General features: G+C 38.0%; 1 protein-coding gene across 6 annotated transcripts in view; it reads right to left on the bottom strand.

Moving 5' to 3' along the window:
* The window catches only part of TANK (TRAF family member-associated NFKB activator), a 28,041-nt gene that overhangs the window by 8,053 nt on the left and 193 nt on the right, over positions 1-19,795 (bottom strand). The window contains exons 2-7 of one of the 6 annotated variants that reach the window (XM_010567693.1): positions 19,302-19,435; positions 15,280-15,426; positions 12,084-12,192; positions 11,130-11,242; positions 3,295-3,474; positions 1,943-2,019 (exon numbers count right to left, since the gene is read on the bottom strand). In XM_010567693.1, the coding sequence (XP_010565995.1) occupies positions 1,943-2,019; positions 3,295-3,474; positions 11,130-11,242; positions 12,084-12,192; positions 15,280-15,378 (578 nt within the window). In that variant the 5' untranslated portion in view covers positions 15,379-15,426; positions 19,302-19,435. Of the gene's footprint in view, positions 1-1,942; positions 2,020-3,294; positions 3,475-11,129; positions 11,243-12,083; positions 12,193-13,374; positions 13,478-14,414; positions 14,486-15,222; positions 15,427-19,301; positions 19,436-19,795 lie in introns of those variants that run through there. The other 5 variants (XM_010567702.1, XM_010567697.1, XM_010567729.1 and 2 more) reach the window with 5 other exon arrangements.

The raw sequence follows: 19,795 nt of genomic DNA on the forward strand, positions 1-19,795 counted from the left end.
CCCCCCCCAAAAAAAAAAAACCCAGCCTTTACATTTCTTTCAGTTCCCTCAGGTATTTTGTGGAACAGCTTATCTTTCACAAGGGTACTGTTTCCATCTCATTCTAGGGAAAATAAGGTGCTGCTGCTGTGAACATTAATTGTTCTCCACTGCTTTCTGTGCACTTCAGACTTTGCAGGAGAAGGAACACACAAGCATTTGTTACTGCTCCTTCCTTCTCTGTCTACCTGACATTTTGGAGAGGGGCTTGTGAACTCATTTCTTCTCTGTTTTATACAATATCACATGACTTCTCCTTTTATTTTGAGGGATTTTTTTAATTGTATCTTTTCCAGAGTATCATATGGACATCCGATATTTAGTTATCTGCACTGAGAATGGTAAAAATAGTTCTTCATTCTGGCATGAGTTTTATTTGCCCAAAGGCACTATGTTATTCAGTTATTGATGCATCCATAAAATTCCACTGTGAAGTTTTGATAAGCTTGCTGAGTAATTTATATTTCTAAGCACAGTATCATGGATTTTATAAAATGAACTTCAAGCATGATAAAAGTGAAGTTGGTGACAGACTGGATTTGTGTTCTCTTTTGCATCTTTGTACCAAAAGAGCTCAAACCAGATTTTTCTTTAATCCAGTGAATTGTTTTCCTTTTTATCGCTTATTCTTATAGCAATCAGGAGTGTCATGAGCTGTGTTCCTACTTCTGCTGTACTTCTGTTTCTCTTTTTGAAGGCATAATGTCTATTTGTATCTCATTTGAAAACAATCTACAGAAGGAGTTAAAAGTTGCTACTGTTAATACTTACATTCTGACCGTTTTTCAGGTGTTTTGATAAAGAAGAAATTAAAAAATATTCTTAACACAAGTTTCTAATCAGAGCTTTAAAATATACATATGATTAGATGAATCAATCTTAATTTGCTAGACATTTGTGATACTACAATCTTACTAGTGTAAGATTACCAGTAATCTTACCAGTCACATACCTCTTTCCAAGAAAACAGTAAAGTAAGGGAGCTACTCGAGAGCAGGGAGACAGAAGACAGGTAAAGGTTTGTCATTTTTTAGATATAAATCAGTAAAGACAAAAAAGTCTTTATCATATCACAGTCTTATTTCCTCTCTTATCATAAAGCAGTAGTAGTGAGTCAGACTAAAGATCCACGTAGTTCACCTAGCCTATGTCCGAGAGTAGCCAAAAGCAGATGCCTAGGCAAGAGTATAAGATGACAGCAAGAATTTATGATAGTTTTCCCTAATATTCTCCTAGCCTCACCTTAGAGAATCCTCTACTTGACCTCGGCAAAATTGTTAAAAGTGGTATTACTGCCTATCCTGTGAAAAATGCAAACCTAAGACTTTGGTCAATATTTTTGCCAAAACACTGACAGAAGAGGGAATACTTGCTTAGGAAATATACTGCTCTTGGTCCCTTCGTCATAGCAAGGGCTAGCTGGCTTCAACTTACAGATAAACCTGGTTTCAAACTCTCTCATTTAGGACGGATCAGGCCAAGAATTATTTCTTCATGCTGACTACCAGACCTCCTCCTGGCAAGCACAGCAGGCTCCTCTGCTGTGCTGCCATCAGTTAATTCATTAGGGTTGTACATTCCTGTTCTGAAGAGAGTTAATGCTTATCCAAAACCCAGCATTAACATCCACTGCTGTTTCCCACAGTTCAACCTCCTGCTGAACCAAGTGGCTATTTTTCTTCCTCCCAACTTATCCCTACATACTTGCAAAGCCCCAGCTATGACTCCGCATAGTTGCTGGCTTTATTACCTTCCCACACTGGCTCTTTGACCTCTCCTGCTCCTCCCTTCCCCCCATCCATTTTTTAAGGTAGTGTGTAGAAAAGAGGGAAATGGCTGGTCTTATTTAATGGCAGAAAAAACAATTAAAAGCAAATTAAAAAAATGCTGCAAAAGTATTTACCTTTCAGGCATAGGTGAAATACCAGAGATCCCTAGCGATAATTCAGGCTTATCTGGAACACCTTTCTTACTTTTCACCTTGAAGTAAAATATGAAAATATTGATCACAGGTTAGCACATTAATTTTGCTCTTCACCCTGATATAAATAAAGATGTCATGGGATCCTTCACCTATTCCTTCTGGAAGCTCTCAAAACATTCACAAAATGACAAAAGCAGCTTTTTACTGTTTGTGTGAAATTCCTATTTTTAGTTTAACTTAGCAACCCAGTGTGGCATTCCTCTGCTCATAATCCCTTGAAAGGAAACTGGTTCTAAGAATATTGCTTGACTGTAATTCTGTTTCAATCATGTATAAGGTAAGATTATGTATAAACTTGTTAGTGAGGTATCCAGCTATTTTAGCTCTTAAAAACCAATTTATTCACTGAAATTTTCAACGAACACATCACAAGCTAGTATCTCAAGCATTCTAGCAGGTTTTAAAACAAGTTATTAACTTTGACTACCACCTTGTGGTTCACTCTAGTATTACATAGTTTTAAATCTGCAAGGCATCAAAGAGAGTTTTTATAATAACCAGTCATTAAGATGCAGTTCCACTAGATCTACGTTACCAGATGGCCTCGGTAGTTCATATGTGCTCCAAATCAGACACAGAACTTGATCATATGTCTGCCAAATCAGCTGATTGCAGTGATACATTGTTTATAATCACACACCCATAGCATACAGGTTTGTCTTACCTTGCACTAAACTGCAACTGCAGCTCCCATAGTCACATTTGAGCTGCCTTACACCTGGCAACACGGGTTACAAATGCTTGCCACAGTAACTTAAGCAATGCTTGGCAAGTCTAATAGCAACAAGTTATGTGTTGCTGTGGTCCTACCCTTACCTACGTTCACTTTAAATTAGCTAGCTAAAATATGTTTACATGGTCAGATTCACATCCGTGACTGCACTCTAGCTATCCCACAAGGACAGAATAGCACTCTGCACGCTATTCTGTAAGAAATGTAGGGTGGCATAAAAGTGAAAAAAGCAACTCAGTCTTGGTGAGAACTTCCAACTGAAAATTATAAACCAGAAAAGCTAATCTGGAGTTTTCACAATTACTAACATTTTAATGACATAACATAAAATAATTAACACACAAACCAACCAATATATATTTAATAGTTCAGTGTTTCCTATGTGCTTTATATACTTTAATCATTTCCTAGTAATTATATAATGCTGAAATTTAAAAACAGTTTCTTAGAATAATTAGTATAAACATGTTTGAAAAAAGTAATAATTTACAAATGTTTGTTTTTTTTCATTTTATCTCTACTTGGTTTCTTATCTTACCTCCCTTTTATACATTGGCATCTGTATACCCTTTTGTGCTTCGTTTAATTCTTTCAATTTGCTTTTCAGAGTTCTTATTTTATCTTCTTGGTTGGAAATAATAGATACAAGCTTCCTTTCCTTTTGATTGTTGTTGTCCTCAAGTTGCTTCAACTTCATGCTCTCATTTTCTAACTGTTCCTAAAAAATAATTTTAGAAACACCAGTACAATTAATAAAATTGGGGCTTGTGGAATATCACTGTTCAGCAGTCTGGAATAAACTAAATTAAGCTTTTGCAACATAAGTAAGGGTCAGTCTTATTTATTGCATTATTAATTTTAAACTGATAGTAAAGACCTTCTACCACTACACATAGATGTAACTCATCATATATGATTACTCAAAACAACTGTATGTTCTGAATTTCTGAATGTCCTATTAGTGTTTATAAAAAATAAAGACACTCTCTTGGTTCACTTACTATATCATTTACGTTAACATTTTATGTACAATATATTGTATGTACAATATATAAAATAATATTTCATTAATTTCAATCAATCTTAAACAATTCTGAAGAAGGTGATACTCTGCATCTACCTTAATTTTCGAGCAGACCCTTGAACAAAATCACAGAATCACAGTATATCTCAGGTTGGAACGGACCCATAAGGATCATTGAGTCCAACTCCCTGCTCCTCGCAGGACTACCTAAAACTAAACCATATGAGTAAGAGTGTCATCCAGATGCTCCTTGAACTCTAAGAGGCTTGGTGCTGTGACCACTTCCCCGGGGAGCCTGTTCCAGTGACCGACCACCTCTTCAGTGAAGAACATTTTCCTAATGTGCAACCTGAACTTCCCCTGATGCAGCTTCATTCCATTTCCTCGTGTCCTATCACTGGTCACCAGAGAGAGGAGATCAGCACCTCCCCCTCCGCTGCCCCCCTTGAAGAAACTGTAGATTGCGATGAGGTCACCCCTCAGCCTTCTCTTCTCCAAGCTGAACAAACCAAGTGACCTCAGCCGCTCCTTGTAAGTCTTGCCCTCGAGGCCTTTCAGCATCTTGGTCACCCTCCTCTGGACACACTCTAATAGTTTGATGTCCTTCTTATATTGAGGTGCCCAAAACTGCACACAGGTCTCAAGGTGGGGCTGCATCAGTGCAGTGTAGACAATCACCTCCCTCGACCAGCTAGCTATGTTGTGCTTGATGCACCCCAGGACATGATTGGCCCTTTTGACTGCCAGGGCACAGTATTGACTCCTATAAAAAAAAAACCAACCAAAAAACCCCAAACAGCAAAAGAGAAAAAAAAGGAGAAAGATTTTTTGATATAGTTCTGGAAAAAAACAACCAAACAAGAAGACTGAAGATTTTAGGCTAAAGAATCCACATATCATCATCTGTAACTGGATGCTACAGTAGCTAGATTTCATTTTCTCAAATGGCACAAGAAGAACACTAGGAAGAATTAGAGTACTATGAGGGACAGAAAGTTCAAAGCAAGTTAAGGAAGTATCTGATGAATGAGAAAAGACAATCATATCTGGTGATGTGGGGAAAAAAACCAATTTGTGTTAAGAGGAGATGGAGACATGCATAAAAGTATTCTTAACAGATCTGAAAATACTTTGAAGAAAGTTATAGCAGGGCCAGATGCTGAACGTAATTTTATAACTATATACCTTTTCCATGTTCTTTAAAGACTACAAAGTCACAGTAGCTATAGTATGGGGAACTGCTTTTTACCATTCCAGGAAAGTGAAGGCAGTGATATTCTATGGTGTGGGTTCACAGACCCCAAGCTACTACTGAGCCATTATTTGGTCACAGGGTTCCCAAACATTAGAATCATAGAATAGTTTGGGTTGGAAGGGACCTTTAAAGGTCATCTAGTCCAACCTCCCCCTGCAATGAGCAGGGACATATTCAACTAGATCAGGTTGCTCAGAGCCCCATCCAACCTGACCTTGAATGTTTCCAGGGATGGGACATCTACCACCTCTCCGGGCAACCTGATCCTGTGTTTCACCACCCTCATTGTGAAAAATTTCTTCCTTATATCTACTCTGACCATTCCATGGTCAGATTCCATTTCCCTTTTAAAAAGCCAATGGGATGCAGCTTCTCCTGTATTTTCCTTTGAAAAAGATTTGCTGGAAATCCAAACACCTATGAAAAAGCTTATGTCAAAGACAACACCTGCCCTTGAAGAACAACTCCATCTTAAAGACAGTAAAATAACTTTCACTGAGCCTGTGATACAGCATTGGTCTGCACACACAGAGTTTATCTGTTTGGGACTATTACAGCTCCAAATAACATGTGGGCTTTCAAAAGCTTTCAGATAACTGGGAGCACTGCAGTAATGGCCAGTAGTTCTCTTTAATTTCTCCTACCTTCTCCTGCAGGAAGTGGGGACAAGATTTAAGCAAGCAGTGAGAAAAACCACATGGGAAACAATGTGAGAAGAGCCATGCAACATGTTGCAATGAAGATATATCAGTACATACTGACGTAAATCATCATTCTTGCACACCGTCAGGATATCACACCAGGAAAAACACTGGAGAAACAATTACACCTTTTGGGATCTTTCAATAATACAGCCCTTCATAGCTTGATGATCTTACAGTTTCTAATACTGACTGAGTTTGGGTGTTTGCAACAACGTGGTAACATTTATAAACTGGCTGAAGTTTATAAAGCTAATACCATGACAAATAAGTATGTCACACAGGTCATACCTGCTCAGTTAAGTCCTTGGCCATACAATGGGTCTTTTAAGCGTGCTGCTATTAGCAGCCAGCAAAGAGGTTCTCTCTGTATTATGAACAGATGAATATCTTCTCTTTTGGAGAGGCTTGATAGGATCAGAGGATAATTCAAGTTGGAAGGCACCTTAAGGGTTCTCTAGCTCTTGATCAAAGCAGGGTCAGTTACTATGTCTGATCAGGTTACTCGGTTTGGTGTTGAATTCCCCAAGGATGGAGACTGCACAGCTTCTCCGGGCAACCTTTTCCAATGCCTGGCTGTCCTCATGGTGAAAAGTTTTCCCTTATGTCCAGTCTGAACCTTTCATGTTTCAACTGCCCATTGTCTCTCATCCTCTTGCCATGCACCACCGTTAAGAGCCTGGCTCCATCTGCCTGATAGCTTTCCAATACCTACATTGAGGTTATTAGCTTCCGCTGAAGCCATCTCTTCTCCAGGCTGGACAAGTCCAGTTTCTGCAGCTTCTTCTCATGGCATATGTACTCAAGCCCCCAACTATCTCAGTGAGGCCTCTGCTGAACTCACTCTAGTCTTTCCTATACTGGAGGTCCCCAGACTGGATGTAGTATTCTAGATGCGGCCCAATGAATGCTGAACAGAGGGAGATACTTGCTTCCCTGGGTGTGCTAGCTGTACTCCTGTTAATACAGCCCAGGAAGCTGTTGCCCTTCTTTTCTGCCAGGACACACTGCTGGCTCACGTTCAGCTTGCTGTCTAACAAAACCCCAGCTCCTTTCCAGCAGAGCTGCTCCACAGCCAGTCAGTCCCCAGACTGTGCTGCTACAAAGACAGGTCCTTTTATTCTTCTCTGAAGTGTGCTATAAAGGCCTGTTTCAGTGGCTTCCTAGAATAAACACACTGTCACAGGGTTTCAAGGAAAAATATTATTCAACTGATGAACTACTGTAAGTGGTCTCAGAGAATATTAACTGTAACTTTTAACAGTTTAATCACAAACTCTTCTTTATTATTGGGTAGAGATAGCTTGAACAGATGAAGCAATAACAAAAAAGGCTATTGATACCAGAATTTCTTATATCAGGTAGCACGGCCTAATTAATCCTGCCGCATACATCACACCAGCAGCAAAGAACAGCTAAATGCATAAAATTGTCAGCCAGCATAAAATCATGAAGTACAGCTTTCTTTGCATCAAAGATAGGAAACAAAGTGACACTAGAGAAGCTGGTATTGACTGGAACACACAACTGTACAAGATTGCTGTGGTAGCCGCTCTTAGTTATGTAAGTCATTTTAGCACCATGATTTTGAGCACAAAGATGACTACCATAAATCTGCCATTCCTCTGCTTATGTCCTGCACAAAAAACCCCTAAACATTTATTGCAGGATGAACAGTTTTGTATACCAAATGCATTATTCATTCCTGACACACAGTTTCGTCCTCTCTTTCATGGCACAAGAAATTCTGATCAACAAACTTGACACTGTGTTTAATACTGAGGTTCTTGACCCAGGAAAACATGAACATGAGCATGTTTTCTTGTCACAGGTATTGACTTTAGCTTAATGTTTTATGGAGTTTACAAGGATTCTGATGTCTGACTCTGTACTAAAAATAGCATGCAGAAGCAGCTTTACTTGACATTGCCTAATCTCGCTTACTAAAGTTTTCTGTTTGCTGAGCAGCCTTGGCTCTGAAACAGTAACTGGATCTACATTCTTCCTAGTTAATAAAGTTTAGCCAGGCTATACTCAAACAGGCAGCAATTTAGGTCCCTTAGGTCTCCTTAAGCAGGGGACTGAAAAAAATCTGATAATCTTGTATATAGTTTGGTACTGACCACCAAACCAATCTGGTCCACTCACCTCTTTCAGTGAAGATGAATGTGAACAAAAACAAAACCCAAAGCATTTTATGACACAATGGCAACAGAATTTGACAACAGCAGGTAAAATACACAAGTATGGCCACCTATTGGAAATACAGAAAAGCTAACCCCTCCCTCATTTTAAACATCTGAAATTTAAGCTCTAACCATGCACCTATTACAATTAATCCAGGATTTCTATTAACTTTACTGTAGAACAGAATACAGTCCACTGAGAAACTCCATAGGACTTAGCAAAAGATAGTTTCAATAGGTATCGATAAACCCAGGCACCTCCAGCCGCAGGAGAGACTCTGAGTTTCAAGGAAAGACAGGAAGAAACAGCAACATTTTAACTTAAAAGCTGTAATCACAATTTATTATCTGGAACTGTACATTTTGCAAGCCTGAAATTTTTGGTGGAGAAGTAGAATAAAGCAGTGAATGCAGTAGAGGACAATGGCTGTAGACATAATTTATTTGGTGTAGAGCAGAATGTGGATAGAATATGATTAGAAAAATACAGGCTTTCAAATGGAATATTCGAGCTTCCAAATTTCAACAGCTGAAAAAGCCAATACATTATTGAATTAGATACAAGAAAACTATACTGGGTCAGTGACAGGATGATGGATTTTTGGTCTAACAGGTGTCAAAATATGATGTCTAGGGAAGAGTACAAGAAAACAGGAGGCACTCATGATGCATCCTTTAATAAATTCCCAGACCTTCTTAGTAATAGTTTCTATGTATTTATTAACTCTCAACAGATTTCTTCCATGAAGTTGTCCAATTTTCCCTTGAAGCAGGAAGTTCCACTGGTGGACTATCTATCCTGTGAAGAATCAGCTCCTTTTGCCTTTTTTTTTTTTTTTTAACATGGGACATGATTTTTTTTTTTTAAACTTTTAACTTTTACTTCATTTATTCAGAAAGATAGAGAAGTGGGAACTCTTAGGTTAACTCAATGTGGTCTTGGTGATTTGCTACTGTTCATTTTCCCCAGCTTGTTCCATACATTCATTCCATGCAGTTTACCTTATTATCCATCACACATCAAAGGTTCTACATTAAAAAATTGCAAAAATTGGTAGCTGCCATAAAAACATATAACGCGTTTATGACAATACAATTAGTTTTCCATCATCTTCATCAGGAATTTGGGGTTACATGGTTCTCCTCCCCTGCGTTTATTCAGTAAAATGAGGACTTGTGTATAGAGACTGCTATGTATCTCCACTCACAGCCAGCCCATGAATGGCATGGCCAAGACACAGCCAGAGCTAGTACAAGTGTGCATACCTCTGCTGTGCTGTCTGGACATCTTTTATCACTCTTGCCAGGTTAGTGGAAGCTTACTAGGCACAACACCAAACATTAGGGTCCTCCTTATATTGGAAGGATGGTGCAAAGATATCCACGTGCCTCTGCAGAAGCCAGCCTTGGTCCAGTCAAACATATTTTCCTCAAGATCCATCCTCTCAACACTTAGAGTAAGGGAGCTCCTACATTCCCAGTAACAGGAACATAGAATAGGCTGGGTCAGCCTGACTTGGCACTCTGGGGATCTCTACTGATCCCCTCTGAAAAAGATCTTATTTGTATAGCACTGTGCCTGGGCTTAAATGCAGACAGACTGTATAGTTAATAGTTGATTCTGCATGGAGTTATATCAGAAATATTTCTGTTCGTGGCACAGTGTGGCAGGTACACCTCCGTAACACACAGATGAAGCAAAATCTAGATAAACTACTTATTGCTGAGAGGTCACTGCAATAACTGACTACAGAAAAAAAACGCAGATAAAAACAAATAACTTACATTCCATTAAGAAAATAGCCCCTGAAATAATGATTCCAGCTTCTCATGCATTGCCTGTAATCTTCTGTATAGATTGCATCATTTCTCAGTTTTTCCCCATGAGAAGAGCAGATAACACAGCTTCCTTTCTCCTACTCATTATATGACTAAGTTACTTAAAACTACTGTCCTTGAGCAAGCATTCAGAAACAAGAATATGAAATATTAGGCTTGGTCTAATGGACATAGACTCCATGTGCAACCGTAAGACATAATTTTTATCCAACTCAAGACAGAGAAATGCAAAAATATGCAAAGATGTTCCATCAAAGAACTAACCCTTTAGTTGTGTTGTATTCCAAATAAATGCAAAGACTAGGAAAGAAATGACATCTTGTGATTACAGATTCTAGCGTAGAAAAATTATATAAAGACTTTTTTTTAAATAAAAGGAGTGTATGTAAGTCTTTGGTAACAGTACGTTTAAAATGTTTGCAAAGGCTTAGTCTCAAATCAGATTCCTTTAAGATAATTAAGCAAGCATCAGTAATCCAATTAAATTATTTTTAAATTAACATTTCTGATATTAAAAAAAAGCATTTCTGTGAATTCAGCGTAATTAATTTTTTATAGCTCAGGTTTAAGAAACAAAATTATTTTTAAATGCAATACTTGATTTTGTATAAGGGTCTTTTTATGACCCTTACAAGATCCCTGCTATGGAGATTCATATTCAAAAATAAGAGATTTTATGTTACAAGACAGTTCTCAAAAAACACAGTAGGATGACTTAGGATAAGAACAGTGCAACTTTGTGCATCTCTGTCACTGTCTTTTCTCAATATGCAAAATCCATTCAAGGTATTTCCCATCTATTCTGCACTATTGCTTTACTCTTACTCCTGTTACTCTCAACAGGCTGTAGTGAAAATCTCGGTATTACTTCAGTGAAGAAGGGCAGAAGAGACATCGTATTAAAACTGGCTATTTAAAAAACCAAACAAATCATTAGACTCTCCAGAGCAATGGATAGTTCACTCTCCACTTCATCACTTTTTGAGTGCAGATTCTCCATTTCTTGCAAAAATACACAGACTGGGTGCAGTGTGAAAAGCTCTTGTGAGAGAAAGAGAAAGCCCCTTCTTGACCACTGGTTTTGGCAGGTTAAGAAATAAATAAGCAAGTAAGTTCCTACTTTATGATCAAAACTATTCTAGGGAGCTCGATGGCCAAACAGCGATTGCACTGGAAAGAATCAAAGATAGATGCTTAGTTCACCTAAGCAGACTGCAGTGGCACAACATTCATGCACTTCAGGTGAGTATGTTGTATTAGAAGAAGTGCAGTTCAAAGGCACCAATAAAAATCTCACTTATCTCTATAGGTTCTCCTAGTATAATCACAGCACAAATGTGATGTTAAAGATACTGCAGGTGACCATACCTTTAAGAGTTTTTCTCTTTGCTTTGCTACGTTCAGTTTTTCAGAGAGCTGGCTGAAAGATAAGTTGGAGGTTTCAAAGTCTTCATGCATCAGTATGTAGGGATGCGCATTACCTTAAAGAAAAGAAGCAGCTGATTGTCACTGCATTTTTCCCCAGCCAGCTTCTAAGTACAAGCAAAATTAAAAGAAGCTAGGCTTATACTAACTTCTTTATTTTCTCTGAGCAAGTCTTCATCATAAACAAGTAAGAGAAGCCCAATTCTGTGCTTAGAGACAATGCAAGACTAAACCAGCAATAAAGAATGCACATGTACTCTTAAAAAGAAAAGCCAACCACTTCGCTAGTATTTATGAAAACCAGAGTGTTAGGCTAGTGTGAATAAATATTTAATGAGCATGGCAGATTAACACATGGTTACTTTGACTCTTTTCTCTTATTTGTGTAATACAGTCAAACAGTGGAAAATTATCCACCAATGACTATTTGATTTGAAAGAGAATTATCTGCTTATAAAGCTTTGGTTATCCAGTAAGATTATCATCACAAGACTCATCTAACATAAAAGACATATAACCATAGCACTCACATCTAGAACAACCTAAGCCAAACTTATTAATAGATAATTGTAAAATTAATATGTAACAACTTTGTTTTTAGTTCTAGTGAATGATTTAAACCCATTATTTTCATATCTTTTATTGGCTTCAGTGTAAGCAGGTTCTTACCTCTAAAGAAAATCTCACCATTTCTTGAAGAGGATAGAGAGACCTCAGAAGTGTTGCATTTTATAAATAGATTTTGAAACTGCACATTTGTGTTAACTCTCACGTTCACAGAAAAGTAAGATACTGCTTTGAGAGATGTATATTGTAAAAACTGAAGCAACAAAGTCAGAACTATTCATCAATGCAACACAGCATTAAAAGAAATAACGTGCAAACTGGAGTACATACCTCTATTAGCATTCCGAGCAGCTAACTGTGATTTCAGTTTTGCAATAATGCTGTTTTGAAGCTCTATCTTTTCCTGCTGTTCACGTATTTGCTGCATGTAGTTTTCTGTCTGCAAATATAATTTAATTAGCGTTAATCTTATTCTGTTTTGACTATGGGTCTCCTATTTGGCATATAAAAAGCAGGACTAATTTTTAAAGAAAAATGTAGCTGTGGACCTATGCTTGAAAACCCAACTACAGTCACCTTTGGCAAGTCTGTATTTTTGAGATTGCACTGATTAGAAAAGGTATTATAGGAAATAAATCCTGATTCTCAGTAACTGTTTCAACTGCGGCAGTTGTAAAGGATAGGATAACTTTTAAGTTAGGATTCTTCATTCATAGCCATAGAATACATCAGGTTTAAAATTAGAATTTTAGTATTCTTCAGAATGCTGGTCAGTTAGTTTATCTATAGAAAGACGTAAACTTCTTCCCCCAGATTTTCTAATATGGGGGGAAAAGCAAGCAAGCAGCCCCATTCTTCATCTAACTATACTCCATCTCATGCTATAAACAGGCCGTACAGAGCCTAATATGACTGCTCACATTTCACCAAAGTGTTTAAATATTATTAGACAGCCAGTTAATTGAACAAATGGTCAGGTGGGAAGGAAGATGCTAATATTCAAAACCTATTATTTCATTAGCACATGCCTAATGTTGCAGTTACAGTAGTGCTGAAAACAAGCAAGAAAACTTGTGAAGTCCCAGCAAGGAAACTTACAGGAATGCACCAAATTTTTCTAATATTAAGAATATGTATATTACTGAACAGGTCACGACCTGGGACAAGACTAGTCACTGTTTTCCTGTCTATTCATAGGTTATCCATACTATCCAATCTAATTCTCAAATCTCAGTCACATTTAAATTCCACACACCCCTACTGCCCAATGTGTTTGTCTGTAAAGCAGACAGGAAAAAAAAAAAAAATCTACAAGCAAAATTTATTTTAAAAGGCCAGGTAGTAGTTGTACTATGAGAGTTTATGAGTTTGTTTAAAAAAAAAAAAAAAAAAAAAAAAAAAAAAAAAAGTGATCAAAGAGCAGTACACTCCAGCAGCTATAAGAGACCTCATGAAGCAGAAAAATCACTGAGAACCAAATTGAAAATGTACAACAGCAATGTCTTGTCAACACTTCTGTACAGAGCACAGACATGACAGCTAAAACAGACAGAAGAGAAGATGCTTTTGACAGCCAGTGTGCACAAATTATTCCTTGAGTCAGATGGCAGCAACAAGTTACCAACTAGAAGATCTGCATGACAACCAACCATCCATCTGTATCAAACACCATCTGGCCGAGATGACTCTGGCTTCTGTGTGCTTGACATGGCTCCCAGCTCTAGAGACTGGCAAAACAAGTGGCCTATCGGTAACTTAAGTAGTAAACTGTTAACAACAGAATGGTGGACAATCCAACAACGTGTGAAGGCCACACAATGAACAGAGGAAGTTACTAAAGTAAAGCATGGTACAAAGGTCATTAAAAAAAACAGGAGTTTGGTTAAAAAACATGAAAAACAACACAAACAACCCCCCCCAACTAATTATAGTATCAACTCTTCTTGAAAAAATACTTTTGTTCTCTTTTGAAGTCATGAAATCCAACTACTGAAAGTTTGATTAGGACAAAGATTTGAACTGGTAGTAATCCTTTATGAAAGGCTTTCAGTTTTAATTTCTGAACCAGAGAAAATGCAGAGAGAAATCTTGGAAGCATTTAGTTCACTTAACACTGATAATCTCACACACTTCTCTAGTTTTCTTCCATAGACTTTAGAAGGGCTATCTGACCTTGTACTTGACATCTTGTTTCTTGGGCAGAAGTTTCTTTCATGTATTGTTACATGACCCAGGAGAATTAACTTGACTGGTTTTCCTTCAAATAATTAACTGTTCATCACAAGATACAAAATATAAAAGATTCCCAAACATTCTAAAATGTGTTGCCTTTTATGAAGTTAGTTGCAGTTTCAGCACAAAATGTATTGACACGCTACTTGTGCTTGTTAAGTACAGAAAACACTACAGATTTGCACCAGCACTGCTGCAACAGACTACGAATGGAGATTGACTGCATAGTGGGTGACTGCACACGACTGACTTGTCACCTGTTCTGCAGTGCCTTGGCTAGTTTATTTTGCTATGCAAGGGGACAGCGGAATTGTGCCCAGATATCAGGATATTCTCTACTAGACCTTTCCCCGCTCCCAATTCTACTACTGCTTCCATAACTTGACACCGAGTATGGTTCATCTGCCCCTGAACAAAGTCCCAGCCTACCAGTTTTATGGAAGTATCAGAAAGTCCTGTAGCATCAAAAATATTCAAGCCTTCCTGTAACAGAGGTTCCACTGCTGGGCAGAATATGCATGATAAAATTAGTATGACAATGCCCAAAACTGATAGCTTTGCAATATGCTGGCATACATGATGAGAAGTCCTAGAAGAGTTTTGGCTGAAGTAATGTATTCTACAACAGACTAAGTAAAAATTCAAAGGTGCTCCTTACTGGTCAGAATGCTTCCAGAATCTTCCTGTTACTTCATAATTAAAGAATAATTGTACAGATTATTGTTTTTAAAAAATCAATAATTAGTCTAATAATTTTAAGGAAAGTTTGCTGTAAATGTTTCAACACACAAACTCTGTTGTCCTCATAGTTTGCACAGTGCTTAACATATTAAGAGTCTTTGACCTTTACATCAAGTAAACTAGTAATTCATATGGCGTATCTGCCTATTAAGAAAAAAGATTTAATTTTAACTATTTACATTAATAATTTAAAAAGTAATTTTTTAAGAAAGCAAATTAAATTTCAAAAAGTACTTCATTAAAGCTAGGTAAATTTTATATACATCTTTGCTGTTTACATTAAAAGACTTCATTAATCCGCCAAAACAGACAACACTTTTCTCACCTTTAAAACTACAAAAAAATCAAAGGTCAAAAACCTGAAACCCACCTACTATATTCACAGCCTAATGAGTTACTCTGCAGTGCACTGGTCTGGTTTCATAACGACAACTTCCAACTTTAACAGATGCACTAAAGTGCGCATAGCTGAAGTGAAACTGAAATCTACATGTACCACTGTCCTCCATGGGAAGGATGCCTTTAAAGATACAATTCAGAACCCAATGCATACTTTTTGTTGTAGTTCTTTCACAGCATGGTCCCTATCCATGCATGCTTGTCGATAGGCTTCATAAGCTTTGTTAAGCTGCTCTCCGATGTTTTTGTCCATAATTCCCAATGTTGTTTCATCACTGAAAAGATGGTCAAGTTAACAGACCTGAAAAGTAATCAGAAGGGAAAAGAGAGAATACTAAGAAATAGAAGTATGTAACTAAAAACATATATAATGTGACTTGTATTAATATAAAATTCAAGTAATATGTGCAGTATGTTTGAGCATTAACTCACATAGTAGTTTGAACTATAGCTCTGCTCACCTCAACATTTAATTTTATGTCCGGGGATAGGTTTAAACAATAGCCAAATAAAAGCAGGTTAACTCTGAATCTAATTCTGGATGTACAGAATGTAAATGTATGTGTAGTTACAGTGTTTGAGGACTGAGATTTAAAATTGGTGCATATCACCAGTAACCAGATTTTAAGACATTTTCAACACTTTATGTTTACTCAGTTGTGAATTAACAAATAGCATTAAAAAAACCAAAACTCAGCTTTCGGCATTAAGCAGTAAAAAGATGAAAGCTCAATAACATTAAGTCACACGGACATATCTTATTCTATGCCGTATTTGAAAATGGCAACACAAGCAACACTACAAGGTGAATCAAAACATCTTTTATCTAGAAATCAGTAATACCAACCACTAAGAATTAGCAAGACTCAGACACACCTTTTCACACAATACTATCAACTTTTTACACTTTGTGAACAATTTCAGTAACAATTCCTGAAACTACAGCTCATGACATATAAGACTACAACACTATAAAATGTCACAGACTTCAATTTCAAGACAGAGTGAACTTTGCTAACATAGGTCCTTTGCTTCTTTAGTAATACATGACATGAATTTTAAGATCAAAATTTACCATAATGTTAAGTACAGTAGAGGACAGGTTAGTGAAGTCTCAAAAAAACCAAAACCAACCAAACAACCCCCAAAGTACCAGCATTAAGGAAAAATAAATAAATAAATAAATAAAAATCAGTAATTCACATCTCCTCTCCTGATATTTAAAGTATGGTTACCTCACAGTACACAGTATGGACAGCCACAATCATCTCTCACTATCTTCTGGGATTATGCATAAACCACAGATACTATTAAGGAAAGTGGTGCAGTCACAAGAGGATAAGCCAAGCAAGAAGGGTATGAGGATAACTTGCCTTGGACCCTGGTCAAAATTCTAAGGACCACAGTTTGAAGCTTTTATTCATGTTTTCTTGCTCTTGAATATCTTCCATATCATAGAGCCTGAATACAGAAATGTGGTTTGACTTTCCTAGAAGGTGCAACAGACTACTGTATGGATGTCACACCTTTTGTCCCGCAAACTTTATTTTAATGATGTGTGCAAAAGCAATTGTATCTCAACTCTGGCATGGCTGTACTGGCAAAGTGAATTCTTTATTTGCTTGGAATCATTTAGGGATCGCTTGACGTAACAAGCATTAAATCCAAGTTTATAAGTTTTGTGTAAAACACCTACATTGTTTCATATGAAAGGCTGGTTTGGTTGGTTTTTTTTGTTTTTTGTTTTTTTTTTTTGCTAAACACCAGTTCAGTAGTTCATAATGTTAGGTCGATGCATACTGTCTCAAAGCATTGTTAGTAACACAGGCTACTTCATCCACACCCTTCCTTCCCCAGAGAGTATCCCTCCACTAACTGGAATATTCATTCTAATACCTGGAGCACATCTTTAAATAAATGGGTAGGCTTTTTTTTCCATTTCAAATGAAGGACTATTTTATGTAGTTCAATGAATAAAATCAGATATTACAGCTGACTGCAGGGGCGGGTACTAAATTGTAGAAGGGTATTGTTATGGCTGAAAGTGATTTAAAGTGTGCTCTCATACTCTTTAAAAAATTGCAGAGTTTGCAGTGATGTTGATTTTGTACTCTGGAATTCTCCAGAGACACTTGTAACAATTTACATAGTAAATGGCAATGTCCTGTACATGTAAAAGGTAACTTCAAAAAATGAGTGCAACGGGATTTAAAAGACTATGTTCAGCTTCTAATAGAGCGAATGGGATTCAGCTTCATATGATTCACAGTTCATGGAAAATGAAGGCATTAATTTCATTCATGCAAATTCAAATCTCAATTTGAAAAACAGTATTTAAAATTTATACCTAACTTCCAGCATTTTACTTACTGATTGATTGAGACTGGGAGTATTAACAAAGAGTTCTGCTCTTATCTAGACTGCTGGTACCAAAAGTAATGGATCCAACAGGCAGAATTGTAGCACTGGACCTGATTTCCTACTTGGTAGGGAAAAATAAGGAGAATGTAGCTAATTTCCTGGTAGCTCCCTAAAATCCAGACTCCATGCAGTAAGAAAGGGGCAATAGAAGTCACTACTAGTGACCCTTTAAGATGGAACTGTAACTAGAAGAATTGGTCATATATTCCCCCATACCCTAGAGACTCATTTCTGCTTCCACCTCACCCTTCCCTTTCTTCTAGCACAAGCAGCCTTACTGCGAACCATATCAGCAAACCAATCCAGTTTAAAACTAAATGCTAAAGGTATTTTTACTGTGTTAGTTTTAATGCAGATCAGCTCCACGGACCACTTCAAATGGCATGATAACACAAGGAAACCAGCACAGGAGCAGAAAACATGAGCAAAAGGCAGACAGAACTCCTGTGTTCAATGGCAGCATTGGCTTTGAAATTGTAACATGAAGTCATGGTTATGTAACAGTGATGTAAGTCTGCACTGCCACAGAAAAGCATACTCCTGCTTTCCCCCATCTTTGGCCATGTATTTTTGCCACTTACTTGTACCGGTATTAGCATTTTTATGCTACACAGTTGAGCATGCCAAAGTAGCTCCCTACCTCCTCAAAAAAGCAACAACAATCCCCCTAAAAAACCAACCCCAAAATTAAAGCTGGAGCTAGCTCACTGCGAGGCTGCTGGAGCACTACTACCAACACAAGGAGGCAGTGGGAACATGAGACTAGTTGTGGGCAGGACTGCAGCAGTCTAGATTTAGATTGGATTAAAACTACTCCGTAGTCACACCCTGAACTGCCTGCTGCTGGAATAAATAACTGCTTCTTATGTTATCTATCTCATATCCAGAACTCCTTGCAGTTAGAAAAACTGGCTCCTTTTCCTGCTTCTCCTCATAGGCATCAATATTTATCAGGGAATTTGCCAACTGTTCCTTGTCATTTACTCTTCTCCCTACATGCAGTTAGGAGGAAAAAAAAACCCCAACCACCCTAAATTAAAAAAAACAAACACAAACCAACCAACCCCCAAAACAAATATCCCCACTATTTTAGCCAGGCTTGGTTATGCTGTATCCACACAGCAACTGGAACATAGTCAGCCCAAAGATGACAACCCTGGTCTTTAGCAACTGACATTCTAGATATTAATTTGACTCACAATTATTAACAGTACTATGTAGCCAGAACAGATGCAGCAATACAAAATGTTGCATTTATTCTAACAGGGACAGAATTAGAGAAAGAGATTAGCTCCAGAATTTGTCTGATGAAGGGGTCCTGCAAATGTACCTGTGAATGCTGTGTTGCCAGAGCTATGGCAATGAGACCAAGAATTTCATCTTTGAGTAAAGACTTGAACACTGGAAAACAACTGGGTATAGCAAATGTTGTAAGAGAAACTTTTGAGTAAACAAACCGAATGAAACCTGTGGATGCTCTTAAAATACTTGCTTCAAATGAGAAACATTTTGCTGATATAGGTGGGAAAAAAAAAGCAGTAATATGAATTTTCTATGAGTCAAATGCCAAAAAAGCCCCAACACAAAGATTAGCAGCATACTGCTGCATACATCCTGAAATCCCAGCTCCACGGATCACTGAAGAGGCACATTTTGAGTTTTCATAGTGCCTCAGAAAACACCTTAAATTCTGAAAAAATAAGGTTTTAGCTAACCATGTGTATATACACATTCACTGATAATACACATGCCTACCTCTCACAGGTTCATATGAGAACATAGATGCCATCCCGTAGCGAGTACTTCTTTACATATTTCTGCTTTCAAAACAGCTTCTTCAATGGAAATATTTTGTAAGTTACACTGCCATCATCTTGGGAACTGTAAACCTGTTGAGGTAATCATTCGTGAGAGACTGAAAGCTCACTGCACTTTCGCTTTGGGCTTGTTTTTTTGGTAGTGTTTTGTTGTTGTTGTTTTTGTCTAACGGACAAAATTCCTGCTTCGCCCGACTGCGGGAAGAGTCGGAAACCCAGCAGGAGCCCCGAATGCCACGCCGGCGTCGCAGCCCGGGGCGCAGCCAGCCAGCCCCTCTGCGCTCAGGGAAAGAGACGGCGACTATCGCAGGGGTGGGGTTTTACACCCCCCGCCGCCCCGTTCCTGCCCGTGGAGACACTTCGCCTCTTTCTGCTCCTCCGCTCGCCGCCGCGGGCGGCCGCCACCCGCGAGCGAGCCCGCTGCCCCGCCGC

Source organism: Haliaeetus leucocephalus, unplaced genomic scaffold, assembly GCF_000737465.1.
Source record: "Haliaeetus leucocephalus isolate CR32 unplaced genomic scaffold, Haliaeetus_leucocephalus-4.0 Scaffold1, whole genome shotgun sequence".
In the NCBI taxonomy this organism is placed as follows: domain Eukaryota; kingdom Metazoa; phylum Chordata; class Aves; order Accipitriformes; family Accipitridae; genus Haliaeetus; species Haliaeetus leucocephalus.